The sequence below is a fragment of the Corvus hawaiiensis genome, chromosome 13, assembly GCF_020740725.1.
Source record: "Corvus hawaiiensis isolate bCorHaw1 chromosome 13, bCorHaw1.pri.cur, whole genome shotgun sequence".
NCBI classification, from domain to species: Eukaryota; Metazoa; Chordata; class Aves; order Passeriformes; family Corvidae; genus Corvus; species Corvus hawaiiensis.
Window position 1 is genome coordinate 1,507,150 of NC_063225.1, and position 13,958 is coordinate 1,521,107.

At 39.0% G+C, this 13,958-nt stretch overlaps 1 protein-coding gene and 1 long non-coding RNA gene across 5 annotated transcripts in view; one reads left to right on the forward strand and one right to left on the reverse strand.

Moving 5' to 3' along the window:
- Positions 1 to 13,958, reverse strand: part of DMXL2 (Dmx like 2) — a 47,548-nt gene that overhangs the window by 18,126 nt on the left and 15,464 nt on the right. For all 4 annotated transcript variants that reach the window (XM_048318324.1, XM_048318325.1, XM_048318323.1 and 1 more), the window contains exons 11-23: positions 13,606 to 13,883; positions 12,729 to 13,425; positions 10,943 to 11,064; positions 9,783 to 9,872; positions 8,286 to 8,403; positions 7,413 to 7,532; positions 6,721 to 6,948; positions 4,315 to 5,994; positions 3,655 to 3,765; positions 2,753 to 2,922; positions 2,095 to 2,192; positions 1,773 to 1,938; positions 604 to 868 (exon numbers count right to left, since the gene is read on the reverse strand). In XM_048318324.1, coding sequence (XP_048174281.1) covers positions 604 to 868; positions 1,773 to 1,938; positions 2,095 to 2,192; positions 2,753 to 2,922; positions 3,655 to 3,765; positions 4,315 to 5,994; positions 6,721 to 6,948; positions 7,413 to 7,532; positions 8,286 to 8,403; positions 9,783 to 9,872; positions 10,943 to 11,064; positions 12,729 to 13,425; positions 13,606 to 13,883 — 4,143 coding nt within the window. The remainder of the gene's footprint in view (positions 1 to 603; positions 869 to 1,772; positions 1,939 to 2,094; positions 2,193 to 2,752; positions 2,923 to 3,654; positions 3,766 to 4,314; positions 5,995 to 6,720; positions 6,949 to 7,412; positions 7,533 to 8,285; positions 8,404 to 9,782; positions 9,873 to 10,942; positions 11,065 to 12,728; positions 13,426 to 13,605; positions 13,884 to 13,958) is intronic.
- On the forward strand, positions 7,923 to 10,876 carry LOC125332926. The gene is made up of 3 exons (XR_007206669.1): positions 7,923 to 8,047; positions 8,860 to 9,010; positions 10,770 to 10,876. It is a non-coding gene; the product is annotated as an uncharacterized LOC125332926 (long non-coding RNA).

Genomic DNA, 13,958 nt, shown 5'->3' on the forward strand with positions numbered 1-13,958 from the left:
ATGGTATTACTCTGTTTTGCAGTTATTTCCTGCACTAGAGATTTACCAAAACACAAAAACAAAGACAATTTTGGGTCTAGTTACCAAAATAAAATGAAAGAATTACTTATTCACCACAAAAAGAATAAAGGTATGAGCTGGATGAGTAGAAAGATACCAAATTCTCTCATTTGCCTCGCAGTTACATTGCAGTCAGCTAAGCTAAAAAGCAGCTGAGATGATCATCCAGGTAGAGATTTTCCCAAGGAAACTCCCATAGGGAATATGAAACCTACGTAGGCACCTGTCACTTAACACTAATCTTGAAGACATGGGATAGGAAATCCTGCTACAATGCTAATTCCTAGAAGCAAGAATGAGAATTTAAGTGCACTGGAAAAAAGACCAACCAGCACTCATTACTAGAGAAGTATTGTAAGGAGTGCCAAACAAAGACAGCTCTCCTGAGCTTAGCTGAGAGCAGGAACTAAGTTTGGTCTTAGAGGGTTGGAGACAACCCTTGGAAAAAATTGGAAACAGATATTTATATTGTTTTAAAGCATTGCTCCCACTCTTCTTTTTCTTAGTAAGTTTGCCCCATCAGATTAATATTTTTTCCCTTACCTGGGTTTTCATCATCCTCTTTAGGTGTTTGTTCCAATAACGTATCCAGTGCTCGTGTGTAATCTTTCATTATCCAGTATGCAATGCTTCTCAGAAATGGATCAGAATGCAACTTAGTACAGCTGAATCCAGTTCCATCCTTCTGGCAACCCAAGATCTTTTCATAGAGAATGGAGGTGTACGTGACAGAGGTTTCAAACTCTGACTCATACAGACGAGCAATGACCATAGCCAACTGGATGTCTTCCATCTTCTCAAGGCACACCTATGATAAGCAGAGGGAAAAGGTTGTTTTATGAGGGAAAGGGAGTTCTATAAAATAAAGTGAATAGCAATATATGTTTACAGAACATATAATTTTTTTTCTCATCATATCTGTTCTTTGAACTATAAATTAATTTTCGGGTCAAAAATGTGGTATGTGAGTAACATTTTCTTCTGTTTGGAAAGAGGTGTACTTTTCTCTATTTTAGGGATTTTAATATGCATAGCAGTAAATAGCATTAAAAAATTAATATGGCAGAAGATAAAGATGTCTATTTTATTTTATCTAGTAGAATAATTGCACCCTCCACTTTAATGTTATTACATCACTGGTAAGATATCTTTCATATCATCATGTGCAGAATTACATCTCTGAGGGAAAATACATTTTCAAGTGAAGACAAACATACTGTACATAAATAGGCAGGACTACTAAAGGTTCCCTAACTCCCATCCTCTCCTGAGAGACACTGCTTAGCTTACGATCCTGCTCACAGCCCCCACCTCCCTTGTGGCAAGCAGCATCGTAGCCTCCACTAAAAAGGGATCCCAGGGCTGCTTTAGAAGAGAACTCTTGACTTCTTTTTTTACTTAATGTTGTATCAGTAGGTCATACAGGATAGCTGGAGGCCAGAAGGGTCACAGCTAGTACTCCCAAGAGAGCTTCCACTGAGGAATGGTGTATCTGAACAATTATTCTGGCCTTCAAATCAGCTTCCAAGCTGCTTTTCACAGTAGTGTGGAGGTAAATGGTATGTCTGCAGGGCACAAGGGGGTCCTGTGTGGACATACCATCCCATTTGTGCTGCCACAATTTGTGGAAACTTCATCAGAGAACAGCCTGTGAGGATGCAGTAACACAGGTCAAATGAGAATCTGAAACTGAATTTCTCAAAAGCGGATACCTCTATAGCATCTTTTAGTGAACCTGCTAGCAAGAAAAATGCAGCTGACTGCTCAAAACGTTGTTTTCCCAACAAAGCAAAAGCATTTTTTAAAGCAGCTTTACGCCATCGGTCTTCATTGAAGTTGTGGCTGAAAAAGGCAGTCATCTTTTCATCATGCTGGGACCTGCATAAAGAAATGCAATGTATAGAGCTATTTATTATGGAACCTTAGCATACAGTCACTTGAACAACATTACTTGAAATTAAACTCTACTCTTGAATGAATTCTGCTTTGCATTCCTGGTTCAGTTAAGATTTAATCAAAGTTAGCAGAACTCACCTGAACAGACCCCACACCACTGCCTTTTTCTTCATAGCAAGGTAAAAAAGTGCAGCATCTAAGGCATCATTGTTCCTCTGGAACGAAGCTTTTGCAACCTGTAGTGAACAAAGCCTACTATTATCAATGAAAATATAAAAGCTGCTTTTAGCTAAATAACCTGTGTTCCTTGTCACAGAGGATGGCCAGGTAGACTGTATCACCCCTACAAGGCAGCAAAGTAATTCTGAGAAGATGTTTTATTCCTGTGTAACAGAGCTCTACACTGTAAATGCTTTTAAGAGTCAGAAAAACAGCACTATTGCAAATAGCAACCCCTCTCAAGCACCGTGGGACATTAGGAGTGTGCAAATAAAAATATTTTCTTTAAAATTGCTACAGTAACTCATACTATTAGGTGAAATTCCTCTGGCAATTCATTATTTAAAAATACTTAAGCTAACAACAGTATTTCTTGAATGAACACTGTTTGGGTTTTATATAGGACTCTGATGTAATTGTATTTGATTTGGAGTACTAGGATAATTGTACTGCTCCTGGATTCTTTGATTAAGCTTTAAGTTTTAAAAATGTATTCTTACATTAAATGACTTGGAAATTTAGTACAGTAGGCACACCTAAGAGCACGGAGCTAGAATCTGTAACTGGTAAAATGTACCTTCTCGATGCACCTTCGGAGAGTGTTGATATTCCTGACCCACCAACCAATACCCATAGCTCTCAGTTCAGACCACTGTGGGTCTCCCTTCTGGATAGCAGGAATCATATTGATCAACTCCTCCTCAGCCTCAGAATGGAAGGCCCATGCAAAATGGCAAGTTGACAGGCCTAAACAATAACATAAACCAACATAATCCAGGAGACTAAGAGTTGTTAATAAGCAAATGCAATATGTCAGGGATGCCAAGTGGGATCTCCAGCCCAAGAGCTGGGTACATCTGAGAGAGACCGATTCCCTCAACAGGAAGTAGGGCTGTTGAAGGAACAGCTGAAATATCTTTTTGCTTGTTACGGAGGTCCTCTCCTCAGTACTTTCATCATTTTCCAGTACCCCATCCATAAATGCACAAGAATTATATGTTGAAAAAATGAAGGTAAAATATTCTGTTATCACAGAAACAGACCCATTCTGGGTCAGAAACCTTTCTCTCTACTCTTTAGATGGTAGCTTCTTTTATTTTCAGTATTTCACAACAGCATTTACTCAGATTGAGCAAAAAAAGAAAACCTGCTGTGAATAGTAAAATATTCTTCAAGATAAGATAAATCCATGCTTATGTAAGGAAATGTCTTAATTCTCCCAGCAGAAACAATGAATTACAATCTGTGTTTTATCTGGTTGGGGAATTTATTCATGCCTCAAACTGGATAGGTCAGAATCTTCTGAGCTATACTTTTTTTGCTATTTACAGTGCATGTAGGGAAGCCTATACACCAAGCCTTTGCAAGATAATGGCCTTAATGGAATAGACAATCAACGTGCAGCTAATAGAAACATGACGTTATAAATCGAAGGTAAGCAGACGCTGTGAGTGAAGCCATCCTTGCCCTGAGGGTTACCTTGGTGAAGCAGCTGGACACGGTACAGGGGAGGCAGCGATGTCAGCAGGCAGGTGTGCAAGCGCATGGCCAGCAAGTACCGCAGGCCACATTCATCCAAGGTATCTCTTCCTGTGCAATATAAAGTACACTTCTGAACAGGCAGCTGACCACAGTAGATCTATGTACAAGTTATCATATACAGTGTGTGAGGAATGGATGTTTCTAAGCTTGCTGAGAACCTGAACTACAAGTTATTTATTACATATGAATTACAAGTAGATACTCCGGCGAAGGGGAGCTACGGGTGAGCATCTCCGTCTTGCAGGGGCAGAGGGCTAGCTTTTATAGGGATACAGGGGGTAAAGGCCAATGGGTTACAAGGGATCTGCATAGGGTCTCCTAGAGGATTCTGGGTCTGACTTTTCTCGCCGTGACTAAAGAAGTGGTTGCCTTTCCAGAGAGTCCTGCTGGGCGATTATGCAATCTCAGCAGACATCCCTCCAGGGCAGTGGCTGGGCATACCCCACAGATACTTATATTTGTTTTTCTTTTTTATTGTATCTAACCTGAATAACTGATGCTGGCTTTCAGCTTTGTTATCCCAAAATACCCAAGGACTAAGTTTACCTTTGCTGAGAAGAACAAGAATGTCAATTCAAGAATAAGCTAGTTACTAACCCGAGTAATTCTTATCTCTGTTCTCATCCAGCTCAGTGCTTGTCGTGGCCACAGTGTCTGCCAAAGCTACAAGGAACATCTGCTCCAGTCGAGTGAGGCCTGGCAGACTTGAGTGCATCAGGTGGCTTGAAAGGACACTGGCGTGTTCTCGGCCAAAGTAAGTTGGCCCATACTGTGACAGATTAATAACTTTGGATTTACTCTCCCTCTTTTCAGGCTCAAAATCTATAAAGTCTTCGGTTGTAACAGGTTGAATCTGGAACAGATCCGAGTACTGATCCTCTGTTTTCCTCTTTGCATGGTCTTCAGAGCCCTGAGGTATTTTAGAAGCTTCGTCAGAAACATAGGTGGCATCCTGATCTGCAGCAAGCAGTGCATAGAGGGGCAGTGGGGGAATTGAGTCTATCTCCGTGTAGTCTCGGGTACCATCTTTCCCTGCAGTGATGGTATCCTTGGCAGTACTGCCACTCACACTGATGGTGCGAGAAAGGTGGCGCTTAGGACCAGTCCCTTCTCCAGCTTCTGTGTCTTTGACTATTGCAACTTCTCCTGCAATGCATTTAACTAAATGTGACAGAATCGCTTTGGCTCGGCGAACTTTACCCAGGTCCATCAGTTCTAATAACTGGGTTGGATGATACTGGGGTAGAGTAGGTGAAAGAACATGAGCAGCTTCAAAGAGGCCCCCATCCTGAATTACAGTTGGAGTGCCAAAAACATCATCCACAATACCTGCCCCATCAATTACGCTGGTCTTCTTCGCTACTGCGCTTGTTTTAAATGGATCTTGTGTTGTTGAGTCTTCAGAAGTAAAAACATCACTTTCTCCATTACCAAACTTGACGGCGTGTTTCCACTGGGCATAAACGTGCATTTCACAGTCCATTCCCACCACCAGTATTCCATCTCTCACCCAGGACAGAGAGACAGGCAGGGAAGGAGTGCCATCCACAGACGATACCAAATCAATGGACCTGAGCAACACCCACTTTGACTTCACACCTTGTTTTATGCTCCCTCCTAGAGGCAAGGTGATGACAGCTACTCCCTCCTTGCTGCTGGATTGATCTGTTACAATCCCCGAAAGCCTTCCGTACATGAAGATGTTGGCACCCACTCCAACTGTCAGTATATGTGAGCCATCTTCTTTTGAAACCCAGTCCAAATGCACCAAATGCTTGATACTGGGCACCAGGTACTTGTCTTTATTCAAAAAACCGTCTGACTTACTGTAAACAAATAAATTACTATCCACACTGACCCTTGAGTCAAGTACACTTCCAACCTTAACTAAATCATCCAGATGAATTGTCTGTTCCAAAACCCACTCTGATCCTCCAGTAGACTCACACTCAAGTATGCAAACATGCATGGAAAATTCTTTGGAAACAAACCCATTATGCTGTATGGGTTGCTTGTATGCTACTGCAAGACGTCCTGTGTAAGAACAGCTAACAGCAACTGGCCTTCCTACTATGCTCACTGTACTGCTGTTGTCTTCCCCTTCATCGTTCATTAGAGGCCATTTTCTCCAGTGGTACATTTCCTTCTCTTCAGTTTTGCTGCTCAGGTCTGTCTCTACAGTGCATCTCCAGAAGCGCACTCTGTTGTCCGAACAGGATGTTACTATCAAATACGGTGCGAGGCAGACCGGGTAGATTGATGAGGAACTCAAGTGACCTGAAGTCAGAACAAACACATTTACTTTTAGTAATAGGCAGTAGAATGCCTATATGATTAAGGCAGACATAACACTGCCTACCTACTGCTAGAGAACTTTACAACCTGGTGTTATTTTTTTGATTTGGAGTTGGATAAGGGCAAATAATATTAGGGCTGGTAACAGTCTTGCAGCTTGAACATTATCTATCATCTGCACTTCTGGTCACTAGTCAAAGAAGATAAACTGGACTGAACTAATTCAGAGAAGGGCTGTTAGTACAATGACAGGAATTCAAAGCCCTAACCAGATGAGATTAAGGAAGTTAAGATTAGGTTTATATAGCCTACCAAAAGGAAATCTAAGAGGGAAAGGGAAAAAAATAACAGGAGAGACAGAAAGACAATCAGAAGAAGGTGTAAGTGCATCAGGTAAAAAATCCCACTATACCAAACACAGGAATGCTGACAAATGAGCAAGTGAGTGTAAACTGTTCATTAATAAATAAGACTAAAAGTCACATTTCCAACTATTAGAGGAGTAAGTTTCAGGAACAGCTTTCCTGTGGGGACTCCATATATTTATGGAAGAGTAATAGGACATGGGCATGATGATTTGAAAGCACTTTTTCAGTCCTGTGTTTCCTGTATCAGTAAATCAGAATCTTACAGGCTGGGGAGATACAATCCTATAAACTAGGAAATAAATCAGTGGACCAACTGTATAGAAAAAAATGTTAAAGTTACCTGCTGAAGGAGTTGCTCTTACTACTTCTACACCAACAGGAAGATCCAGGGGTTGGCTATACACAAGTCTGGAGCTCAGAATGAGTTTACTAGCAGTCTGAAGGTTAGCAATCGATGAAGATCGTGGAATGGGACTTATGCCAGGTGATACATCTGGAGAAGAATCCACAGTCTTCTGCTCAGGTACACTGAGTTTATTGTCTACTAAAGATGCTTCAGTTGGTTTTGCTATGTAAAAAAATTTGACAACAACGTTAAAATATTGTTTATAAGGGCAAGGCATGAATATCTGATAATCAAATTTATTTGTTTTTACAAGAGCTCAAGTTGCACAGAAAATAATTATATGATGTGTGCAGGCTGTGTCAGTTTTATTGCATGCTGTGACCATTTAAGACATCCACAATATTCTGAAATACTGATAGTTTGAAATAAAGAAGCCACTGCTTAAGTACATTACTCACTCTATCAACACATTTTTATATTGTTATTGGTATAGAATGCAACCAATGTTTGTAAGAATTTTACTGCTTCTATTGCATTCATGTATTATTCTGAAGATTCTTGATTTTTAGGCTTCTGCTTGACAAAGGTGACACAATTTGTTCTGTAATAAACCACCAAAATTTGTTTTATCTTAAGTAATATGATAGAAATGTGTCTCTCTAAGAAAGTTACAATCACTCACTCACCTAAACAGGCTTGCACAGATTTGAGATGAAGATGCCACATTTGAAGAACAGAACAGCCACTACCATCTTTTTCAATTACTACCAGGAAGAACTTCTCTGAGAAAGGTGGTGGACGATACCCTGTAATTTAAATATATTATACATATAAACATATATATTCACATAGGGTAATGAAATTTATATTCAACCTAAATAATTTTTCCATAACAAAAGATTCTCTAAAAACTATCGACAATAAAACCCCCATTTTCATCTTTAAAATAAATTGTTAAGATTATAAACCAAAATATTGAAACAGTACCATTAGTAGCATGCTTTAATTCACATTTTGTTTGCTCATGACAACAGCACTACAAAATAGATACTGACTTACAGAAAATCTGAGTATTAATGGCAAATCTAATTTATTAGATATTTGCCTTCCCATTCAGTTTGAACTACTTTGCCAGATTATAAAGGTTCTTCTAACTGCCTGCTTTCTTCCTTTTTCTGTTGAAGTTTCAAGTCTACTACTGAATTCCCCAGTGACTTTCCATTGCATTAACCTGAAAGCCAGACGTAGTGACATCATCACCTGGAACTACCTGTTGATGCAGAAAACGTGCTTCTGTTCTGTTCACATTTTGATATATAACGTAAGCACTTCGAAAAATGCACTTTGTTATTTGAGTTGTTTCACTCTAAGCAACCAGAATGTCTTTGTTTAACACCATTTAGCAACAATTCATATGAGCAATACACAACAGCCATTTCACTGAATTCCACAGATTCTCATTTGAAAGTAAATTACCATATGCCAGATAGATTTTAGTATTCCTTAAGAACATTTTTTGGTACCTACTTAATTCATATTAGTTACAGTTTATGCTATACCTTGTGATGGCTGGAAAAATATCTCAGTTTCCTTCCCTTCCACATCTTCCTTATGTGGTTTGTATCCCAAAATGAAGTCTTCTTGGAAGACATGAAGCAACTGTGTGTTTGAGCCACACTGAAACATTGAGCAGTCGTTATGCTTCCAGAACAGTATAGCAAAATTTGGTACTAATGCAATTATTTCCTCTGTGCAATCTAGCTACCAATGAAGAACACTTTCTTTTATTAAGTTTAATACTATCATCAGAAAACCCCAATATTTTTCTTTCATATTAAGAACAGCCTGTTCTAGAACTCATCATTTGTATATTGCAATAATTTCACCGAGGCCTACCAGGATAGACAAATTCTGTAATAACACTTTTGCTGCAGTTATTGGCAGATGAATTAGTATCTGATTCATTTTTATTTCTTTGGTGTTGAATAAATGACAGTGGCAAAAACTGTCAGACTTTTATCTCTCTTCAGTGGGAAGACATATCTGCAGTTAATTGCTTGGGAAATCTAAAAAAGGGAACAAATCACAGATTTTCCTTCTCTCAGATATCTTAACATCTGTCTTTTCTGACAGCAATGTATTTCTTTGTGGTAACTCTACCTTGCTACAGAGAAGGCTGCTCATGGTGAAATCCTTCCCTGCTGGTAAGGAAAAAGACGTCCCCCAAATAACAGTGATGGCAAAGCTATCATGCTGTAAAACACCTTTTTCCCAGAGAAGCAAGGTAAGACACTATTCCCTGTACTCATTTATAAAAATTCTAGGAAAATGTTTTGTAAATCTGAACTTAAATTTGAGGATTCTATGCTATTGATACTTAAAAGACACAGAAATTTATTGACAATAGAGAAATACTCATTTATACATGTCAAACCCCCACAGTTTTCTAATTCAGAGTGGTAAAACTTGCTGTTTTCACAGGCTGCTAACAGAAAACAGCACTGGAACATGTATGAAAAAAATAATTGAGTAAGAACAAGGTTTAATTATCCTACCTGCTCATTGATTGAAACGTATAGCTGTGTTAATTAATAGATACAATTTTTTTTTTCAATACAGGCACAAAAACCTTCAAGTTGTACCTGGCTATCATTCTTACATTTTGGCTATCATTCTTACTAGTTAGATCTACTTGTTAGGTTTGGGCTTTTAATGTTATTTTTGTTTGGTTGGGTTTGAAGGGATTGTAATTTATTTCCCTTTAAATTATGATACCTTGGAAGCCATTCTTTAGTAAAGTTTTGTTTTCATCATGAGTTATGCTTAGAAAACATAGATATACTCTAAAAATGAGCTTTGAGCTCTTAGCAGCTAACAGAAAGCTGGCTTAGTGAAATGCTCAAGGTATCTCAATATTCACAAAGATTCAAGGCAGTCATTGTCACCATAGAGAAATGTCACCTCTTTTACCTCTTTTCAACAGATTAGGCTAATTAACAAAGTTATTAAACACCTTTCTTTATGTGATACCCTTAAAGAGTTAACCATTTATTTACTTTGTTAGTTATTGCATCGAGCTCAATGATGCATCCTGGTCGAGCAGTAGATTGTTGGCTCACAATATTAAACACCTCCCCAATGAGTTTCTGAAACAGAGAAAAATGAGTAGAATTAATGTATTTTTCCTTTGGACAGAAGAAAATTGCAGTTGCTTATGATAAACTGATGCTTCAATTTTTCTTGTTGGCACAAACCGCAACAGAGTTCTTGCAGTTGTCACTTTGGCACTCCTGAATAATGTGTTTATCAAACCATGTGCACTGCTGTGAGTCGGCAGCTCTTCGTGGGGATGATACACCAGTTTTTATGGAATCTAAATATTGCTAATTTAAAGATTTATCCTTGCATAACACCACATAATGTATCTGTGCAATGAGAAACAATATACTGTTTCACTTCTTTTTCAAGCTTCAGGTTTTGTCACAACATGTAGGAAAAAAAATCAGTACAGCTGACATACAAGCTGAAAGCTTTATTGATTTTTGCTGGAATGTTCACAGTCATTGCTCCTAGAACAGATTCCTCAGACTGATCTGAACACTGACAGGCCCTGTCTTGCAGGATGGTTTATAAAATAACAGAAGAATGGGAAAAAAGGGAAGATGTGTTTCTTTATACAATAACAGTACAAAGTCAGGCTTTACTTTTCTTAATGCCAGAGAAATGAAAGATAAAAAGAATGAAAAAATTGGTCATTGGAAAAAAAAGCTAATATGTCCCTTAGCTGATTCCCTCATATCCCACCATCTCTGCCCTTCCTCATACATAGATGTAACTTAGGTGGATACACCTCAGTCTTGCTCTTCTGCTTTCACCTTTCCTCTTACTCTTGACTCCCCTCTTCTGAGAGGACAAACTAAGTAAGAAATGCTATTTTTCCTTTTCCCACCTGCCGCAGGTTAGGGAAACTTGTATTGGAAATTTTGGTTCAGTGCTGACACTTTTAGTAATAATAGCTGCATTTTTTCTGCTAATGCTTACAGACAGCTGCAAAACGTACAATTATGCAAGATCTAATGCATAAGATCCTATACATGGAATTGCACAAAAATCACACAGAACTAAAGGAAGACAAACCACTGGAAGGGGGAAAAGGTGAGTTATGTTAGTTTTATTTTAATAGTTTCAAACCAAACCATTGCTACATAAAACTTACAGATGATTCAGGGTCAGATAATTCATCCAGAAGTTTTCGTGCATCTACAACAGCTTGATAGAGCCTCAGGTTTTTGCCATCTGATGCAACAAAGCAAGCACTAGCAGAGTTGCAATAGGTACCTAACAGAAGACACAAAAAAATCATGGAGAAAAAAATGGCATTCAATGGCCTCAGGTAGTCTGTTACAATCCTCAGTATAAGAACATGCTTCAAACACAATTTTCATAAAGCATTGAAGCAAAAAAACTAAGCAAATGTGTGCCTTAATACACCATCATTTGAACTCTGAAATAATTCCCTTTCTGAATTTGGTTCGTGAATGTAACCAAAACTCCTCAAAAAAGTTCAATAATCTATGCTGAATTCCAACACGATTCACACATGCCAACCCCAGTCTGCAGTACACCTAAGGGAACGCAGCTATTCCATACTCTGGTGATGTTTGATTCACTCTCACCTCTGGGGCACTGCTTGGAAGAGCCAACTCCAGATTTCTGAGGTTGTCAGAGACAATTCAGAGCAGGAGTCTAAGAGGAAACTGTTCAGCCATAGCTTTCTTCCTTGTTTACTGTCTCTAGGCTCGTTGCATAAAATTAACCTCTAAGAATATTCCCTTCTGCCCTGAAGTTAAAAGTGCAGATATAAAAGTGGAGGGAGAAATAGATCTGTACTGAATAAAATACGAAAAATTGTAAGAGTGTCTTTTTTTCCTTCTCAACAGTATATACAGCAGGCTTGACAGGAGATTTTTCTATTCTGATATACATTTTCCTCTAAACTACAAGAATGCAGCTCATTATTTGTGTTTAGAACACTTTGTTGGGATACAGACAGCCCAGAATGTGACTATGTAAGCAGAGAAAATGGATTTGTTTTACTTTAAATCAAAGATACTAAGTATTTATAACCTGGTATTTGTATAAAATTTCATGTTACGCCCACAGCACAGATGGCATTCAGTACTGTACACAAAGATGACAGCTACTATAACAGCATCTTTGTGATAATTAAAAAATAAGTATCTGTGTGGCTGGATTGAGTAAGTATTGTAGAAGTAGTTTTCTTAACTGCAATGGGAAGCTCTAAAATTAAAAACAAAAACTGAAGAACTGGCCAAGGACATCACACATCAGATCTTGTACTGTCTGACCTCTGAAAAAGTGTTGCCTGTAGTTCCGTAAACTTAATGTAGTCTATGTATTTACAAACATCCTGAGTTCCAACTGGGCTTTTGTAAGCCTCTGGTGGTCTGAAGAATTTCAGTATTGTTTCTTGATCTTCTAAGCAGTTTTTAGCCAGCATGTCAAAGGAATCTGTTAATGCCAATTTTTGCTGGAAATCTTCCCCAATAATTCTGATGCTCAAGTGGTCCAAATGCTAGTTCCGTTCAACCCACTGGCCCTGCAGCTGCATGTGGCTAGCACCCCTAAGCCATCAGCACACCTGCATTTGCAACACCACATCAATGCAGAGAGCACTCAAGGAAGCTGCCTGAAGCGCTGGGGAAAGGCATCACCTTGTGGGAGCAAGGAGTGCTTGCTCACACAAAGGAGTTCTTGGGTGTCAGCTCATCCACAGGGACTGCAGACACACTCAGACCACAGCAAGTGTTTTGCAGGAGCTTAGCCACAAATGAAGTAAAAATGCTTGATTTGCATAATGTAAGGAAATCTTTGAAAAGTTAATGTAAATATACTCCATATAAAACAGTAATTTATTTTAACAAGTTAGTTCTACAACTCACAGTGTTAAGTCTGTATGGAAACATGCCAGGTATACTCACCAAGGCAATAGCTGGGAATTAGTGTTGGAAGCCAGGCTACATTAGAGAAAGCAGAGGTGTGAAGAGAGTTAATTCGAGCCAACTCAGACACTCCTCCAGTGTAGGATAAAGGTCCTATGGGGTCTACTCGCCACAGAATCAGCTCACTATAGATTGCATTTGGGTCATGGAATGTACGGGTTGCTGCATTTTTAAGTTGCTGCTTAGCAGAACCTTTCTTTTGCTTCATAGGATCCATCATCCTGTTTATCCTGTCGGAGTCCCAGGAAGTGTCTGACTCAGGAGTTAACAGGGCATTGTGATGGGAAGATGTCAGCAGCAGTGGTAAAACAGAATGGCAGGCCAGATCATTGAGGTGAAAGCGGTGTCCACAGTACCTAAACTTATGGGATACAGTTAGCACAGTAGTGAAAGCTGATTTATCAGCAAAAGTAACTGCCCACTGATTGAGAGAGCCATCTATATGTTTGGAAATCATCATTACCACAGGAGAAATTATATTCACATTTTCACTGTCCTGGGTAAAGCTTGGTCCTCTATTTGCTAGAGTTTTATCTGGAAAGTCCATCGTCTTCTGCTGTGCGGCACTGCTGTTGTCTTTTACAAAGACAGGGCAGGCATACATCATAATATTTTTGCTAAGGGAACTAGCATCTCCAGATGGAAATGCGACAGGAATCCTAGAAGAAAATGAAACCTAAAAAGAAAAAAAAAAAAAAAAATTTAGAATACATGAACTCAGCTTCAGCCTGAATAAATGCTAGGTGTTTTACAGGAAGTACTTAAAATGAAATTCCTACCGATGTTCAGCTCTACAGCAGAGGACACAATGTTTGTTAATACCAAAAATAATAAAACCATTTCAAGTAAACCATACCTGAACTTGTCGAAAGATGCCTGGAGTGTATTCATCTAAATACTTCACATGCCACACCAGAAAGGTACCATCGACAGGGTGGATAGTAAAAAGCATATCTGGATTCCTGTTCCATTCAGTTAGGAGCAAGTCAATTTTCCGGTCTAACAAAACTGTCGGAAGAGGCAGGCGTGGGCCTGCTAGCAGAGATGCTTTGGGGCTTCCCTCTCTCTCTCCATATTCATGTTCTGAAGAGCCTGTACCGGTCCCTGTCTCTGATTCTCTGTCTATAGACAAATCTGCAACAGAAAAGCAATGTGCCATTTTATCCATTGCAAAGATCTCCCTATCAGTTTCCTTTCAAAACACAAGCT